This window comes from Silene latifolia, chromosome 6, assembly GCF_048544455.1.
Source record: "Silene latifolia isolate original U9 population chromosome 6, ASM4854445v1, whole genome shotgun sequence".
Classification (NCBI taxonomy): domain Eukaryota; kingdom Viridiplantae; phylum Streptophyta; class Magnoliopsida; order Caryophyllales; family Caryophyllaceae; genus Silene; species Silene latifolia.
The window spans coordinates 33,712,648-33,731,737 of NC_133531.1; the positions used below are offsets into that span (position 1 = coordinate 33,712,648).

The window sequence follows — 19,090 nt, forward strand, 5'->3', positions numbered from 1 at the left end:
TTAACAAAAGTGGTCACATCATATAGATTTAATAATGTCACCGTTTTTAATATAGATGTCACGATGTTAATTCATGTGTAATCATCTAATGTCTATTATATTACCATGTTAACATATTTACAAATCACCAACATAGTCACATTTCTTAACAAAAGTGGTCACATAATATAGATTTAATAATGTCACCACTTTAAATATAGATGTCATGATGTTAATTCATGTGTAATCATTTAGTGCATATCATGTTACCATGTTAACATATTTTCAAATCACCAACATAGTCACATTTCTTAACAAAAGTGGTCACATAATATAGATTTAATAATGTCACCATGTTTTTATAGATGTTATGATTTTAATTCATGTGTGTTCCTCTGTTGTCTATTATGTTACCATGTTATTAAGATATTTAGGCTTTATCAAGGTAGTCACATTTCTCAAGAAAAGTTGTTACATAATATACATTTGATAATGTCACCATGTTTTATACAGATGTTGCTATATGTAGTCTTGACGAAGATGGTCACAATATCCAACAAAAATGGCCACATAATAATGATTAATAATGTCGCCATGTGTTATACTGGATGATGTTACCGGTTTCAATTAAGTACCCTTCACTAAGATGGTCACATTTCATCGCATATACATGCCAAAAGGATATGTTAAGACTTTAACATTTATTCAGCACAAGACAATGTCGTCACACTTTAAAGATGACAAATATGTCACCTTGTGTTAGCATATCATTACCCTGTCAATATTAGTTCGGACCACCTAACAAACAGTTACATTTATTCATCACAACAAATGTGGATACATTCTACAACTGTCAAAATTGTGATAAGTCTTATGCATATCTGTTACCCTGTAAATATTACCTCAATTCACCCTCACAGAGCCACATAACGCTAACCAGGGCACATTTAGCAGTTCAATTGATCACAGTCGTCAAATAAAATGGTCACATATGAAGCTTACCGTTTACCACGGATGATTCTTCCTGCGTCTTCTTCTTTACACCAAGAGCAGCGGCCATTTTGATGACTTTTTCAAGAGCGTCTGCCAAACCCCCATCCTCTGACTCCTTCACATGCTTATCTTCCTCATCACTTCCTTCTTCCTCCTGATCACTGTCTTCCATGTCCTCCTCCCCGACCACCGCCTTCCTCCTCCTCACTTTGTTTTCCGACTGCGTCCGAAATCTCCTCTCGAACCATCAATCTCTTCATTTTCTTGCGTATCACAGGATCTCTAAAGGAAATCCCCGATTTCTCTTTTTCTTTTCCCTTCGCGCATAATCTTCCCTTTACCTTTCTTATCACCTACTCATCCACCAATAGTGGAAATATTAGATTTTGTAAAACACAATAAATTATTCAACCAAAAATTTACATGCATGCATTATTCAACAACAAAATAATTGTAAAACCCTAAATCATTCGTTTATTCATCAAAAAAATATGTTAAACCATAATGACAAAGTGTTTAATCTCGACCTTTGTCATAATACTCACATTTTAATCATCAACAACAATCATGATGAAGACGAAAATGTCATAATACTCAGATTTTAATCAACAACAATCTGTTTATTCGGTTTATTAATAAAAACTAAACATTTGCTTTATTCAACAAAAAACATGATGAAGACGATGAATAATGATGAAGACGAAATTGTTTATTCGGTTTACTAAAAAAAATCAACATCCCGAAACAAAAAACATACCATCCATTGCTTTCTTCGGCGGTGTCCTTCTAGCCATTTGTTTCTTGCCCATTCTGATGAAAACGATGAATAATGATGATGAAGATATTGAATATATTTGCAGATCAGGGATGATGAAGACGATGAATGATGATGAAGATATTGAATCTTTGGGTTTTTCTGGGGTTTCAAGAGAGAGGGTTTGGATGATTAGAAAATCTGATGAGAGAGGGAAGGAAATTATTTGACTGGGATTTTCAATGCGGTTTTGATGAGAGAGGGGATGAAAACCGTCAAACTTGGAAACCCAACCAATAACAAATTCTTTTTTTATTCAAAATGTCAAATCCCGCCTCTCTCTTTATTTTTTGTCATTTCCAATGCTAGACGGGTCAATTTCGCCCATTTACAACAATATGGTATGAATTTAACCCGTCTTCACCTTGTGACGGATACCTTCCGTCACAAGGGAGACTAATTGAAAATTTATTGTCCTTTGTAAAGGTATCAGTTTAGCTAGTCGGTTGCCTAACGAGTCACCACACCATAACCTAGTGACCCACCACTGGCTCGGCCCGCGTCCAACTTGTGGCAACCTCTAATTTGTGAATACTATACCTAAAAAGTACTCGTTAAATCTAGTTTAAGGGAAATAAAAATTGAAAAACACTTAAATTTCAATATACTAGTGGAAATAAATTTACCATCTTAGGTCCGAGTAATAAATGGATGTTCTACATGTTAATATGTTACTATTATGATTTTTGGTTTCTACCCTATTTTTTTATTAAAAATCTTTGACGGTTTATAATTCGTGGTCAGGAGTTCGGTACGCGACAATTCTTGTTTTCATATTGATCGTTTTTACGGGATCTTCAACTTGTAAAAAAAATATTGCCACTTTTAAAACTTGTTGCAAGAGTTACGTTGTCAAAACGTTTTTGACTAAATAAACTTTGCCCGGCTATGTATACGAGATCATAAAGTAGATTTTTTTTCCAAATTGTTCTTCTTTACCAGATATTTAGTTTGGTAACAGAAAATTGTCCTTTTTAAGTTCGTGAACAAGAATGACAACATTTAAAAATATTTAGCTCAAAAAAAAAAAAATACCATAGAATATGAAAAACATTAAGGGTCCGTTTGGATACAATTTTAGGAGGGAAGGGGAGGGGAGGGGGAGTGAGGGAAGGTGAAGGGAGGGGAGAGGAGGGGAGGGCAAATGGGATGTGGATGTTTGGATAACAAAAATTATGAAGGGAAATGGAAGGGGAGGAAGGAGGGAGATGAAGAAATGATGGAGGATTGAAGGATGATGGTGGTATAATTAGAGTCCAAATAATGTTTTCTTTCCAAATCTTGCCACCCTTGGAAAGATTATAATTTGTTCTATATGAGGGAAAATAAGTCCTCTCATTTCTCTCCCCTTCCATTTCCTTTCTCCCATATTTTTTATCCAAACAAGGGAAATTAAATCCCTCCCCTCCCCTCCCCTTCTCTCCAATTCCTTCAATCCAAACGGATCCTAAGTCGCACAAAAAATATAAATTTACTCGTTAGGTAACTACTAGTGGACTAGTGGAGTAATATAGATTTACCAATTACCATCATACGAGTTGGGAAGAGCCTAATTGATCGAACATATACCCCGCGAACGGTAACATCAAGACGACTTACCTTAAACTCCCTTGCCCAATCCATGGCTTCCGTAGAACAGCCTCTCAAGAAGCGTAAACTCTACGAACCTTCCCAACCACCACCGCCACCACCGTCTCAACCACCTCCACCCTCTCAACCACCCCCACCCCCACCTCCTCCGCCTCCAAATGACGATTCTACCCCTCCCCCGCCGTCTCCTGAAGAAATTCAACGGCGAAGGCGAAACCAGGAAGAACTCCGGAATGTATACGAGAATTACAAGACGATTAAAGGTTGTATCTCCTCTGGCAAAGATCCTCGTCACTTGCCCCAGCTTGAACAAGCTTATCTCTCTCTTCTTTCCGCCTCTCGAGGTTTGCGCTGCGCTTCTCTTCTTTTTTAGGGTTTTTCCATGGTTTATTTACGTTGTCGTTTAATTCAGTTCCGTTCGATTCAATTCAATTTAGACGAGACCGTCTTATTGTTGAGACTTACTCAATAAATCCAAGATACATCAAAATTTAGGAATTTTTGGGACGGTCTCATGTGTGGGACGGTTTTATGCAAGGCTCGTTGTTGAATTAATTCAATTTTGCCTTTGTAATGCTATGCAGTAAGTTAGGGATTTGTGTGAACTAGAATGGGATTTTATTAAGGTCTGTGGGTCGAAGTGGGTCGAATTGGGTATTAGGAATACATAAGAAAATAGGATGATCAATAATCTGGGCCGTCTTATACAAGACTCGTAGTTGAATTAATTCAATTTTGCCTTTGGAGTACTATGCAGTAAGTTAGGGATTTGTGTGAACTAGAATGGAATACTAATAATAAGGTCTGTGATCAGGCACAGGTCGAAGTGGGGATTAGGAATAATAAATATTGGGGTGGTTGCGTATCTGAGACATTCTTATACAAGACTCGTTATTGAAGTAATTCAGTTTTGCCTTTGTAGTACTATGCAGTAAGCTAGGGATTTGTGTGAACTAGAATGGGATTTTATTAAGGTCTGTGGGTCGAAGTGGGTCGAATTGGGTATTAGGAATACATAAGAAAATAGGATGATCAATAATCTGGGCCGTCTTATACAAGACTCGTAGTTGAATTAATTCAATTTTGCCTTTGGAGTACTATGCAGTAAGTTAGGGATTTGTGTGAACTAGAATGGAATACTAATAATAAGGTCTGTGATCAGGCACAGGTCGAAGTGGGGATTAGGAATAATAAATATTGGGGTGGTTGCGTATCTGAGACATTCTTATACAAGACTCGTTATTGAAGTAATTCAGTTTTGCCTTTGTAGTACTATGCAGTAAGCTAGGGATTTGTGTAAACTAGAATTAAATTCCAATAGTAAGGTCTGTTTTCAGGTAGGGGTTAAAGTTGGTATTGGTGCTTGTGTTGCTGCATAATATTTCTTGGTTAGTTCTTTGAAATTACGAGAGAGTAGAAATACTTTGGTGATAATGCTAGTTTGCTGCATCGAATCCTTGACGCATGTAAGAGTAGTTAGGTTGAGTGATTCTGCGGTAGGGTTTAGTGAACTATAGTTAATTTCTTTCTTGTGAGTTCATTAAGGTATGAAGATAGGGATTCAAATGATTTCCTGTATTGAAGGTTTCTTGCCCTACCTATTGTAGTACGTTTAGTTTTGACATGGATAGCTAGGTTGCTCGATTTAATCAATCCCCATTGAAAGGTTCAACCGTATTCTACATCAACTGAAATGGATTTAGACGCATTTCAGTTAATGTATAGCTTCTGCTTATGTTTTAACACACTTAACTTTTTTTTCATCTTATTTCAGAATAATTTGAACTTTCAAAAACGTAATACTCTGATTCTTAATCAACTTTATGACCTTTGTGATTCATCAATAAAACTTTCTATTTGTCTTTTTCTTATCTGGGCATCTTGACAAAAATGAGAAAATTTGGGATTGCTTAGGCCTTCAAGATAAATCTAGTGAGGATTGCTTCACCATCTTTCATAGTTGGGTCTTCCATTCGAGATAAGAGTTTGGTAAATATGGTTATATAGCTACCCTACTATCGTCGTTGGGTAGAAAAAAATTGATTAGGTGTAAAAGAATTAAGTATTTACAGAATGCTTTATTATTGAGTTGTATATAAATATATGAAGCCGTTGGACGTGGTGGCTGCTTGAGTGCTTGTGGTACACAACATTCACAGTCGAGAAGTGGATATGAACATAAACTATATCGAAGACATGTAAATTGCTATTCTTAAGCAAGTTATTGGATTCGCTCAAGCCCCTACGAGTAGTGGACTGATTCTAATATATCAGTTTGCAGTTCATTTGCATATCAATTGGGCGAGATCTTAGCTTAAAAAGCCTGTCTTTGGCACACCTGAGTCCAAGGCTAGTGAGGCACTAGCCAAACTACCTCAGCGTGCCTTCTAGATGAGGTGCACTTTAGCAAGGTGCACTACGTCATTTCCATATTTTTTTCTTCCAGTTCTTTTGTGCCCTTTTCTTTGCCACCTGATTTCTAGCTTTTACTCCTTTTCGTGTTAACCCTCTTTAAAATCTAAAAAAAGGTAACGTTACACAAAGCTTTATTGTGAAATTACAGTTTTGTTGGCAAAACGCAGCGTGCCTCGTGCCCGTATGGTGCGTGCCTTTGCGTCTCACCTTATGCATCGTCGCGACGAGCGGCCGTCACCTTGGCTTGCTTAGCGCCTTTTCAAAATTGAGGCCCGAATTTGTTTTGAATATGCTTAAATTGACGAATTGGCAAGTGTGCACTTGAGAAATAAGAAAGGGAAGAATTAGCGTATTACATTCAGAGTGAATCATATACCTCATTAAGGGCAGGTCACATACTCATATCATGTATTCACATTGAGCGTATTACAAATTTGGAAACTTTTCTTTTAATATTATTAAAACATCTCCTATTATGAGTACTCACATTTAAGTATCCTGTATTTAAATGCGAGAAGGGACAATTCACTCTAAAAACCAAGGAATTACTTAATTTAGTGCAAATTAGTGTTTTCGAATGGCATCTTCTTTAGGCTTATAAAGTGGATCTCTCTCCTTTTGGTGGGTGTGACACTGTGACCCGTGCATGTTATGTGTGATATTCACATGTTATCAATGTTATGCATGGCGTCAAGTTCAGTTTGATGAATTAGACTTGGCATCACCTTCGGGGTAAAAGTAGGAGTAGCTTTTATTGAGGTTAACTGCCCCCAAACGTGTTTTATTAAGGACCTCAAATGTGAAGGGCAGTGTTAGTATAACCCCTATTATGAGGACCCACATGTGATTCTCTCTCTATCTCTATCTCTCGTTGATTTGGCCCAGTTCCTTTTTATGTTGAATTCCACAAAACAATTGCTTGTCAGGAACTAAGTTTTCTTTTACGGGCGGAGCAGGCTCACAAAAAACTATAGCTAAAGCACTAAGTGCTTGTCTTTTTTCTTGTTTCCCATTTAAAAAATTGCTTATTCTTTTGTGGGGACACTATTGATCTTTTGTTTTTAAATAATACAGTACATTTTATCTTCTTGGAAATGGAGTTTTGACTTGTATTTTTTTGCAGTCTTCTGAGTTTTGTATAAGCCAGGCCAAGCACCCCTTACTGATAGTCTATAGTTGGAAATTTGGGATTCTCGCATAAAATCCAACTTGAGACCACTAATCTGGGATTACTAGTATTAATACGGGCTTATGTTTGTAGGTTGTGGGAGTGTTCAGCGCATCTTATCGGAGTTTATTCCTCGTTATGCATCATACTGCCCTACGGCTCTTGAAGCTGCAGCGCAAGTTGTGATTAATATGCACAACTGGAATGGCCCTTTGATAAGTAGAGGGGAGGACATGGATGGAGTTTTATTCGAGACTGCTAAGAATTGTATAGCTGGTCTGGTTGATATCTGCTGTACGGCCTCAAGGGAGGCACCATCATCATCTGTTATCCAAGGAATCTGTTCTGTAGTGTTTCTCAACGCCGCTACCTTTTTTGCAAATTCTATCGAGGGTAAAGATATTTTTCAAATTATCGATAAAGAATGTCTTAAGACGCAGGATTCAGCACTGACGTTTACCCAATTGAAGCAGCGAGTTTTAGAAGAGAGTGCCTCTCCGTTAATTAAATTAATGAAGTTTCGAGCTTTATGTCTGCTTAAGATATTTTTTCATTGCCCTAAAAATTTACTTTCTGCTTGCTTTGAGCTTTTTAGCAATCATGCAGCAGATGGATTTTGTAGAGAAGGAAAGTACTTTCTCAGTCAGCTGTGTTTTACTCTCAATCCTGACATTAAAGCTCAACTTTCTGACATCTTTGGTGAAACCGAAAGACTTGATGCTGAGATTGATAACGTGAGAATCAGAAAGAATGATGGTGGTCACGCAAGGCCAGATTCCAATCATGACTCCTCCCATATAAATAAGGAAGGTTCACAGGAATGCTGCTTGCTGAGAGTGGTATGATTTTTCAAAACCTTTTTCTGTTCTGCTTATATAATGTTAGAACACCTATTACCTCTTAATATGACCCATGTTGAATATTATAAAGGCCTATTGAGATTGCAAAATGATACTTCGCCTCGACATCCTGAGTCAATATTTGAAACGCTTGTTTGGATGAGAAACTCTTTCAGAGTGTCTTTACCAACCATAACCATTTGAAAACGCTCCACCCTTTCTCATTTCCTTGCCACTGGTGAATTGGTTTGCAAAATTCCCTGTCAAAGTTGGATGTACCGGATTAGCTGGAGAAGATGGACAGGGGATGGGTTTTGGCTGACAATGGCGGGAATTGGGAAAAGGTTGGTAAAATAGGGAAGATTTGCTGGCAAGTTTCTTCTTGAGTTCCTATCTCTTATGTTGTCTAGGTCTCCTACATGATAGTTACAATGTGCATCATGTTACTGACTACTTGTCTCAGATTCTTGACAGGGAACCATCTTTGAGTAAATGGATATTCTCTAAGTACCGGAAGCTTCAGAATTCAGCATCATCTGAAGCGGTGTCTCAAGTCACTAGTGCTTTTCAAGGGATCTTTGAATCTTTTGTCAAACAACTAGAAGATAGAGGAGATACTGATGACGACAGTTTTGACTCTCCAAGATATGTTAGTAGGCAATCTTTGGTGCATGGGACGCCTAAGAAACAGAGGATGTATCGCGAAACATCCAGAAAAGAATCTTCTTCACAGCTTCATGATAATTCATTCAAGGATGACCTGGCTAACAAAAGTTCAGGCCCTTATCTGAAGCGTCATGGCTCCGTCGTCTCTGTGGACAGTGATCCCCACTCAAATACTAGCTCCAACCATGACAGTGGAGGCTCCAAGCCCATGGACGTTGATAGCAAGGAGCATCGAGACCGGTGCCATTCTTGGTTGCCTTTGCCTAATGAGCAGTTGCTTTCTCCTGTCTTTGGAAAACCATCACAACTCAAGGCTGAGCTGTTTGAACGGCGAGATCAGGCAGTCCAATGTGATGTAAACCAAAATTCCAACATAAATTCTAGGAAATCACCCAACCAAATTGTTTGGTTCTCAGATGGAGACACTGCAGCAATGGATGTTTTTTCTGCTTCCCGTCAGCTCTGGTTAGGTTCATTGGCTCCTGATGCATCTGAAGCTGCTCTAAGATTTGAGCTCGAGAGATTTGGTCAAATGGAGAATTTTATGTTTTTTCATGCTAAAGGTTTTGTGCTGGTTGAGTACAAAAGAATTATTGACGCCATCAAAGCTCGTGAATTTTTGCATAGATATCCTCCCTGGGGTTACCCAATTCGTGTCAAGTTTATTGATGTTGGATTAGGAACAAGAGGAGCTGTGAATGGTGTTGCTATTGGTTCTAGCTGTCATGTCTTTGTGGGCAATGTGTTGAACCAATGGGTGAAAGATGAGATTGTGCACGAAACAATGAAATTGAATCATAAAGGCCCTCGTTTAGTTACTGATTTGACCAGTGAAGCTGCCTTACTTTTGGAGTTTGAAAGTCCTGAAGAAGCTGCTAATGCTATGGCCTGTATAAGGCAGTTTCGCAGAGGAAACTATAGCATTGCTGCTGCCGTTTCTGGTACCACTGATATTTCAAGACCTTGTCCAAGCTTCTGGAATTCTGGACCCGCACCAGTCAGCAGAAACTTTGGAAATATGTATAACACTTATGTTGGTTCCCCTCATGGTCTGGCACCTGGAAGCCCATCTAACAGGTTTGCCGCCCTGCTCCGTATGTTGTTGTCATGTTATGGAGTGATTAGTTGGTCGCTTATAATTCATCAAATTTTGATTGGCAGTTATTCTAGAAACTAACTCATTTTTTTTAATAGAAGAGTCCTTTTACTGATTCTCACCCTCAATATTTTCCGTACTCAGAATGCATCAGTCTAATGCACAGTTCAAGATGAACCCTGAAAGCATGCCTCCTGAATTTTTGTCACCTAGAGGATGTTTTGAGCAGGGATCAACTTTGCGGAGTGGGCAAATGATACAGCCAAATGTGACTTCTTCTGTTTCCATTGATACACCAGGTTATAATTCTTATATTTCGCATGTTTTTTTATTGTGAGAGTTTAGTTTGTTGTGTCCTATTTGGTCTGCTCTCCTTGTTTTTAAGCTTTCATATTCTTTTTCATCTGAATCTTTCTTTTCTTATTTTTCCTGGTGCTTTATACAGTACTTAATTTTTTCCTTATTCTACAGACCTTCCTCTTCCATATAAAACATTATATTTCTAGCCCTCTCCCCTCGTTCAAATGCTTTTCCTTATTTTTTATTTTTTCTTCACTTATTTTTTCGTCTATCTTAGGTCATTTTAGTATTTCTTTTCCTCTTCTGTGCATTTTTTCCACGTTTTCCTATCTCACATCAACAGTTCCATTCAACGGTTAATGGTAGTTGACCAAAAAGTATTTTGGCTTTTTGCTCTGTGGTAGTGCTTGTGGTTGTAATTGTTATTATTGTGGTTGAAAACTTGAAATGGCTCTGTGCCTGTGGTTGTTGATGTTGTATTCTTGTGTACATATATCTCAATCTGCATTTACTTTTTTTTTAAAAAAAAAACAAACAATTCAACAATAATTCCTATATTTCCTGTGATCTTTGGTCGTTAATTATAAATCTACTGAATTGTACTTATTCGCTGTTTCTCAGGTCTGGCGCCAGGTATGTCAGCTCAGATATGGCCGTGTCAAAACCCCGAGCTTCAGTTACAATCCGCTGGAGAAAATCTAACACACACAGCTATAGCCACACAAGGGTCTACAGTTGCTCCTCCTCAGCCTATTCAAAATTCACCTTATGTGCAACCTTTTTATTCTTTACACACTAGTTCCTGGGATACGCGTGTCATCAGTCATCATAACCCTTTTAATGTAGCCCCTTCTGGTGCTATGTCTTCTAATGTACACAGTAATCTTGCACCTCCTATCGTTCAAGCTTCAGTCAATCCGTTGTCTCAGGCATCTGAAAGTGGTATTCATTCATATCACCAAAATTTCTCTCATCCTATTCCGCCCCCTCCATTCCCATCAATGCCTCAACCTCAATATGATTTGCCGCCTCCATTACCTCCATCTCCACCTATGGTTCCCCCTCCACCTAGCTCACCTCCTCCACCTCCTCCACCTTCTGTAGACCCACCCTCATCTACAATGGAAACTCCGAGCTTGGTAACTTCAGTAGGCAGCGTGCAGGTTGTGTGGCAGGGAACATTGTCCAAGAGCGGAGTTCAATTTTGCAGTATCTATGCTCACAGGCTTGATTCAGACTCGTGTAGATATTCTATATCCGTTTCAGAGCCTGCTGGGTAAGAACATGTGTCCACATGGCCTGAAATATGGGCTCTCTGATAAATATTCTGACAACAGGTGCTTACTCTTTTCAGGTGGCCTGTGAAATTGGACATGACAAAACGCACAGATTATCGTCACGTCAAAGCTACATTTACTAGTACCCCGCCGCACAGAGTGAGTTGCTTTTTTTATTCCCTGACTATCAGCTTTTAAATTTTACATTGCTAAGCACGCACTGTATCGCTACTTTAGTGCATTGTTTATGAGGGTATCTCAAGTGCCAGTTATGATTTTATAAATTATGTAACCGTAGGTCTTTGAGTTTGTTCGCCTCAAAATTTAGGTCGTAGGGAAAAGTGTGCTTAGGACTTAGGTGGCCAAGGACTCTTAAGATTTGATAAATGTCCTACTGTCTATGCAACAACAACAACATCAGAGCCTTAATCCCAAAATGATTTGGGGTCGGCTGTGATGAATCATCCTTTAGAACCGTCCATGGGTGAACGCACACCTCAAAATGCGAATAGAAAAAGGAAAATGAAAAACAAAAGGGAGAGCGAAAATGTAATGGAAAGTCAAGGTAAACTTAGAGGTTTTAAAATCGAATTCCGGATTTCTTTTATAAAAACTTTAAATTTAAATAGAGAGAAAAGATTAAAACGATTTTGAAAACCGAAATAGAATTAAGGATCCGGAATGCCTTAAAAGTAAACCAAGTAAAATATATAAGAAAATGGTTGGTAAAAAAGTGTTATAAAGGAGAGAAGAACCAATAATTTAATTTATTTAAATTAAATAAAAACACTAAATATGTCAAAAAACCATCAAATACTAAAAATCCACATGTATCCTTTCCCTCCATTGTGCCCTCTACGTCACCATACTCTCCTCAAGCCCAAGAAATCTCATATCGTGCTCTATCACTCTCAACCAAGTCTGCCTCGGTCTTCCTCTACCTCTAGGGACCTTTTCTGTTCTTCGAGTCTCCCGCCTAACTGGTGCGTTCATAGGTCTCCTTCTCATATGGTCAAACCATCTTAGTCGGTTTTCCATCATCTTGTCCTCTATTGGCGCCACTTTTACCTTTTCCCTAATCACCTCATTCCTTAATCTATCTTTCCTTGTATGTCCGCACATCCACCTCAACATACGCATCTCCGCCACAAGATCCTAGATATCTGAAGAAATCTGACCCCTCAACAACATTCCCATCGAAAATAATACCCCCCGCCTCTGTCGATCTCAACCCCGCCACTTTAGTGAACTGACACCTCAAATACTCGGTCTTACTCCTGCTCAGCCTAAACCCACGAGTCTCTAAAGTCTGCCTCCACAATTCCAACTTTCTCTCCACCCCCTCTTTCGTCTCATCAATCAACACAATATCATCAGCAAACATCATACACCAAGGGATGTCGTCCTGAATATCCCTTGTCAACTCATCCATAACTATAACAAAGAGAAAATGACTAAGTCCGGAACCTTGATGCACCCCAATGGTAATGGGAAATTCTTCCGTTCTCCTAACATTAGTGCGTACACTTGCACTAGCCCCCTCATACATGTCCTTTATTAGGTCAATATATTTTCGAGACATACCCTTCCTCGCCAAAGCCCACCAAAGCACTTCTCTTGGTACCCTATCATATGCCTTTTCCAAGTCAATAAAAACCATATGCAAGTCCTTCTTCTTGTCCCGATGGTGTTCCATCAACTGTCTCATGATAAAAATCGCATCCATAGTCGATCTCCCGGGCATAAATCCAAATTGGTTATCCGAGATGTCTACACATATCCTAAGCCTTTGCTCGATTATCCGCTCCCATAACTTCATTAACTTCATTGTATGACTCATAAGTTTAATTCCTCGATAATTGATTGGAACACTCTTGAACATCACCTTTTTGTTCTTGTACAAAGGGACAAGAGTGCTTCTCCTCCAGTGATGGCATCTTGTTCCTTCTCCAAATCTTGTTGAAGAGCATGGTTACCCATTCGATCCCTTTCTCCCCGAAGCACCTCCAAACTTCTATGGGTATACCATCCGGTCCCTCAGCTTTCTTTGACCCCATCTTCTTTAACGCCTTTCTAACTTCACTCTTTTGTATTCTACGCACAAATTCCCGATTAACCATGCTTGGTGTTTCCTTTACATCCCCCAAACTTTGTTCCTGATGTCCATTGAATAAAATAAACTTTGTTCCTGATGTCCATTGAATAAAATATCAAAGTAAGAACTCCATCTAGCCTTTATTTCGTTATCCCGAACCAGAACCTTGTCATCCATATCTTTCACACACCTAACTCTCCCAATATCTCTCGTCTTTCGGTCTTTTATGCGAGCCAGTTTATAGATATCCTTCTCTCCTTCTCCGAACCGGGCATACACTTCTTGGTTAACTTTTACCCTCGCATCCCGTACCGCCTTTTTAGCGGCTCGTCTAGCCTCCTTGTACTTTTCAAAGTTCTCATCACTCATGCATTTCCCCAAAACCTTATAGCATTCACGTTTTGTCTTTATCGCTTGTCTCACCTCATCGTTCCACCAAGATGTGTCCTTACTTGATGGTCTATTCCCTTTAGATTCCCCTAACACCTCCCTCGCCAAATCCTTTACAACATGCTCCAATTTATCCCACGTTGCATCAATATCTTTCTCCTTGCAATCGGACCAAATATCGCTACTTCCAACCTTATCCAAAAACGCTTGTTGGTTTTCCCCTTGTATCTTCCACCACTTGATTCGTGCCTCACCGATTATCTTTCTCTTGTCTCTCTTACCCCGAAAATCAAGCACCACTAGTCTATGTTGTGTTGCAGCACTTTTCCCGGATATGACCTTGCAATCGGTGTACTCTTTCCTCCACACATTCCTTACCAAAAGGAAGTCAATTTGATTAGCATTTCCTCCACTCCTATAAGTCACCAAATGAGAATGTCTTTTCTCGAACCAAGTGTTCATTACACCCAAGTTATATGCCAAAGCAAAATCTAATATGTCACTTCCTGCTTTATTTCTCTCCCCGAACCCAAAACCCCCATGAATGTTCTCGAAGCCAACTCGAATAGTACCCACATGCCCATTGAGGTCACCACCATTGATCAATTTCTGTCCAATAGGGACTCGTCCTACAACCTCTTCCAGATCTTCCCAGAAGGCTCGTCGAAAAGAAGCATCCAAACCTACTTGAGGTGCGTAAGCACTTGTAACAGTCAACACCTCATCCCTGACTACAAGCTTAATGCTCATAATCCTATCACTCTTTCGTGATACTTCTACCACATCATCGATGTAATCTTTATCAATGACAATACTCACTCCATTACGACTTTTGTCTTTACCCGTGTACCAAAGCTTGTAAACCCAAGGCGCTATCACCCTAGCTTTATTTCCGACCCACTTTGTCTCTTGTAGACACATTATATGCACTCTCCTCCTTTTCATAACCTCCCCTACCTCAGCTAATCTCCCTGTCAAAGAGCCAACATTCCAAGTACCAAAACGTAACCTACTACCCTTCCTAAAGTCATGTCCTGATTTCTTTACCCGCTCTTGACCATGCTTCCTAGATCCAAACCTATTTGACACCACATCCATAATTCGAGGTGGCGCGCCGCTTTTGGGTGACGACCTAACAACCCTTGCATATTTTTCACTACACTCGGGTCTAGAAGATGTAGCGCACCCTTGCTTATTTGACACTACCCCCAGATGTAAAGATGACACGTCGCTTCCGGGCGACGACCTAGCAACCCTCACATACTTTTCACTACACCCGGGTTTAAGAAGTGCAGCGCTTCGCTTCTGAGGAGACGCCCCAACGATGTTCAAATTCTGATTCATGTCCATAAAATGTGACTTTAAGTTTTTATGCTGGCTGTCACATACCTACCGCAACCCTCCTCCTTTATCTGGGCTTGGGACCGGCAGTGAATGCCCGAAAACACTCACGGGTGGAGTTAAATGTCCTACTGTCTATGATTTAAAAATAATCACCTAGTGACCCGCTGCTACTGGAACAGGGGTCATTCGTGATCCAATTCGCCGCTGGCTTTTTTGATCAGGAACAATATCATGAGCTAACTATTTTGTCAAAGGTAATACTGTAATAGTAATATGAAGCAGTGAAAAATAAGAGGAAAAGCTCGTTTATGGAGCTGGAAAATGTGCGTGGAGTACATATTCTATTATCTATGTAACTAAAGATAAAGATCTGTGAGGCTTTATTTTAATGTAGAGTGAGAGGGGCGACAAGGGAGGGTGGGTCTTTTGGGTATTGAGGATATAGTGTTTGATATGCCATACGGCTAGTGGATAGGTTTTATGAAGGTTTGATTTTTTGGTTCTTTATTACTCAATGGTGGGCACACATGTAACAGGTTGGTGGGTAGATTTTATGGAAATTTGAAAGAAACTTTTCTTAACTTCCGTTTCTATGAAAAGTGGTACGGATATTAGGCTGCTCTTATTTTAGAGAAGTTACTACTGTCCTGCGTCTCTTGTTGGCCCCCTAGTCTGTCTGTAAGCACTATTGGGGTAAAATTCATGATATTTGCACCCAAATGATTGGCCACTACAGGCCATACTCTGACAATATATGTATACCTGATCGTTTATTTCACATTTAATTATATGTAGTTGAACTTTGAAATTGTGGTCTTACATGTCTTCTTTGTCATGGACAGAGAGAGGTGTGTCAGCTATTTCCATCTTCGCCTGCTGATCAAAAAGGAGTAAGTCACTATGAATGCTTCATATTTATTATTCTGACTGCTGAGACATTCTTTTGACACTGTCTTTCACTGCATGCTTGATCTTATAGAATTTAGTGATGCATCTGAGGTATAAATATTATTGGGTTTTTCTCATTTGTAACCGTGTTCTTTCGTTTTCTTTCTTGTGCCTCTACTTTTTTCTTATCCCCGATTGTACCCTTGTACTTCCCCCTTATTCCCAAAAGTGACCTTGAAACTATTTTCCGTCACATAAGTCCGTTAATTGCTTCCCTCCATCACTTGGCAGTTGGCACCGCCCTCACCATTCTAATTCATCTTCATCTTTGAATCTCCATAACCAAGACCACCATCTATATGATCATTAAACCTAATCGATGGTTTTATTTCCTCCACTAATCCACTACCTATATGCCTAGTTAGAATCAACAACCAAATCTCCACCATAGCCAACTTTCCAAGCCATATGCCTACACCACCATAGTTCCATTTCCACCATTAAACCACCTTGATCTCCTCACCATTACAACAGTGCCTCGAGTGGTTCGTGAAGTGCTGTCGATCGCAGCGAAGTATGGTGGAGAAGAATCATTTCTTTTTTGCGAGAGTGCCTCGAGTGGTTCGGACTTGGGGTTAATATATGGTGGTGTGTGAAGTGGGTGTTCTAGGTTCTAGATGGTGGTTATGGGCAGCACTTGGGTTGTGCGAGGGTGGCCTGAGTTTGTGGGTTGTTTTTGAGGTGGTTGGGGTTGGTGATGGAGAAGGAGCTATTGATGTTATGCTTTGATAGGTGCAGACAGTGGTTGAAAGAGGAATGATAAGTGGTGTTGGAGATGTGGTTGGGCTATGGTTTATGAAAGTAGTGATGTTGTGCCATGGAACATGGTGAATGAAGTGTAAGTCAGGAAGGTTTTGTGCTAACCTTGGTTTGTTTATGGGTGATCACGGTGGAGGGAAACAAGTAAAAAAGCAAACTAACATTTTTTGTGATGGCAAAAGGTTTGTAAGGTCACGTTTGGGAAAAGGAGTGAAAGTAGAGGGTACAACTGGGGATATAGAATTAGGAGGGGTACGAATGAGAAAACGAGACAATACATGGGGTACAGACGAGAAAAACCTAATATTTTTTGTCAAACTAATTAACTTAAAAGAGTTGATTTCTGCTCTTTAGGATTACTAAAGTTAGGAGCGAGTATTTTGTTGGTTATACTGCTATGAGAGAATATGTGCATGCTCCTTACTCCCATCTTATTTTTTTATTAACGTTGTTCTTATTTGGTGTCTTTCAGCAAGCCATGTTCTATGAGAAGTTGTTAACTGCCTCTAAATCTATTTGGGATTAAGGCTTTGTTGTTGTTCTCTGATTGGTCTAGTTCTGTCTAAGACTCTGAAACGAATCCAATCACTTGTTTCTGAATCAGACTACTGAGTGTGATTACTATTGACATGAATTCTTGCATTCTTCAATTGCTATTTCATACTGTACAAGTTTTACCATAAAAATGAGCACCTTGTACGTTCACTGAGTACCATAGTAAATAAGAAAATCTGACTCTTTCCATTTACTAATGTATAGTTTCAGGATTTTACATCATACCTGAAGCAGAGGGATTGTGCCGGAGTAATTAAAATCGCTTCTATGAAACCGCTATGGGCAAGACTGCTTTTTATTCTTCCTTACTCACCAGAGGCATGTTCCCTGCTTTCTGTGAATCCCAGTACTACAGATTGCCTATTTGCTGTTGTTTTGCCAAAGGAGGCTAGTACGGAGTAGTGTCATAGTATTTTGCTTCGAGATTTTGTTTCAAATAACCGTAATCTAATCATGTGCAAAGTGCACGTCAGTTAACTTGCACATCTTGGGGTTTCTTCAGTCCCACCCAAGCGCACAGGTAGACGAGACTCTTGCCCTGGTTGCCCACTTTTGTGAGTACAAGTTGCCGAGCCAAGTCCAAAGCACAGAAAAAATGTCTTAACTGCGCAAGTGCAAGCGTCATGATCCGCCTTTACACAATCCATCTATATATGTTGGCAACTTCGCACCTTAGTTCGACTTGTTTTCTCTGTAAAATCCGTGCATTAATTACTCCACGTTTGTAAAGCCAATTAGCCAATACATGGGTGGAATGACATCTAATTAATTTGGCCTTTTGCGCCGTAGTCAGGCTTTTGATTATCTTCATCTTTTTGTAGAAGGGTAGAATTAGCTTCGAGAAAAATCTAGACAGATATGCTCCGTTACATGTAAAAATGTGTAAATATACAGGCTTCTGTAGTTTTGATTTGATTACCCATGAAAATTGAGATCATTTCTTTTAAGAGACCACCTCTAGTTGCAGTGTGCTTGTTTGATTTTATTTTATACTCCGTAAGGTGGGAAGTGTTTTCACATGGTCGGTCATCTTGAAAATTAGTTCACTTGGCAATCAACCAAAACTCGATTGAAAATTAGTCGTCTACCAATTATTTTATGCCGGATAGTATTAATAGATGGCAGAATCTCCAATAATGTGAGGTCGAAGATTCAAAACTATGGAAACAGAATAATTGAACCTCCCCACCGGCAAGCCCGCAGTTACCACTCTGCCCAGCCACTCACCTGAACAAAAGAACAAACTATTACAGAACCACTAGCACACCAGGTTTCCAGATCTTGTACAGTTTCACTAACCAACTCAATCAAAGTTCGTTTTCCGATAAATTTAGTTAGGTCATAGACTAAGAAGCGGACAAGTGCCGATAAGAGTTTCGATAAAACCGTGTTAAAATAGCCCACGAACTTTAGAGGACCTATAAAAAAACAAAAAAAACAAATACAAGCACAAAGACACGAAAACAATATTCTGAGTGCCAATCCAAAACTACAGCTTTTCTCCCAGAATTTCTGGCAGTGAGACTCGAACTGGTGGAAGACAACAAACTTCCTTAAAACCCAAACTAACATCCAACACATTATTGTAGAAATGAAAGAATTCTCTCTAATGCCTGGTTTGTAAATTTCATACCATAAACCCATTCTCATAAATCTGTTCACTTGTCATCAATTCATCAACCCTTTCCTCACCCGCAGATGAAAGGGATATTGCAGTTCCTATATCACTCACTTTTGCCAAAATCCTAAGAGTGATATCATTCCAAACTGGCTTGTATTTGTCAAAACTAGCATTGTTCTTACTTCTTAGCCTCCCAGATTGCGTCCAAAGCGGCAAAAAAGAATGCATCTGGTGATTTCTC

At 39.4% G+C, this 19,090-nt stretch overlaps 1 protein-coding gene across 1 annotated transcript; it reads left to right on the forward strand.

Moving 5' to 3' along the window:
- The first annotated feature begins 3,332 nt into the window (after window positions 1-3,332).
- LOC141586689 (uncharacterized) lies at window positions 3,333-18,032 on the forward strand. The gene is made up of 8 exons (XM_074407989.1): window positions 3,333-3,720; window positions 7,053-7,798; window positions 8,262-9,541; window positions 9,705-9,859; window positions 10,482-11,136; window positions 11,215-11,296; window positions 15,809-15,856; window positions 17,433-18,032. The coding sequence occupies exons 1-8, from the start codon at window positions 3,408-3,410 to the stop codon at window positions 17,628-17,630; spliced, it is 3,477 nt and encodes a 1,158-aa protein (XP_074264090.1). The 5' UTR covers window positions 3,333-3,407; the 3' UTR covers window positions 17,631-18,032.
- Window positions 18,033-19,090: the final 1,058 nt, after the last annotated feature.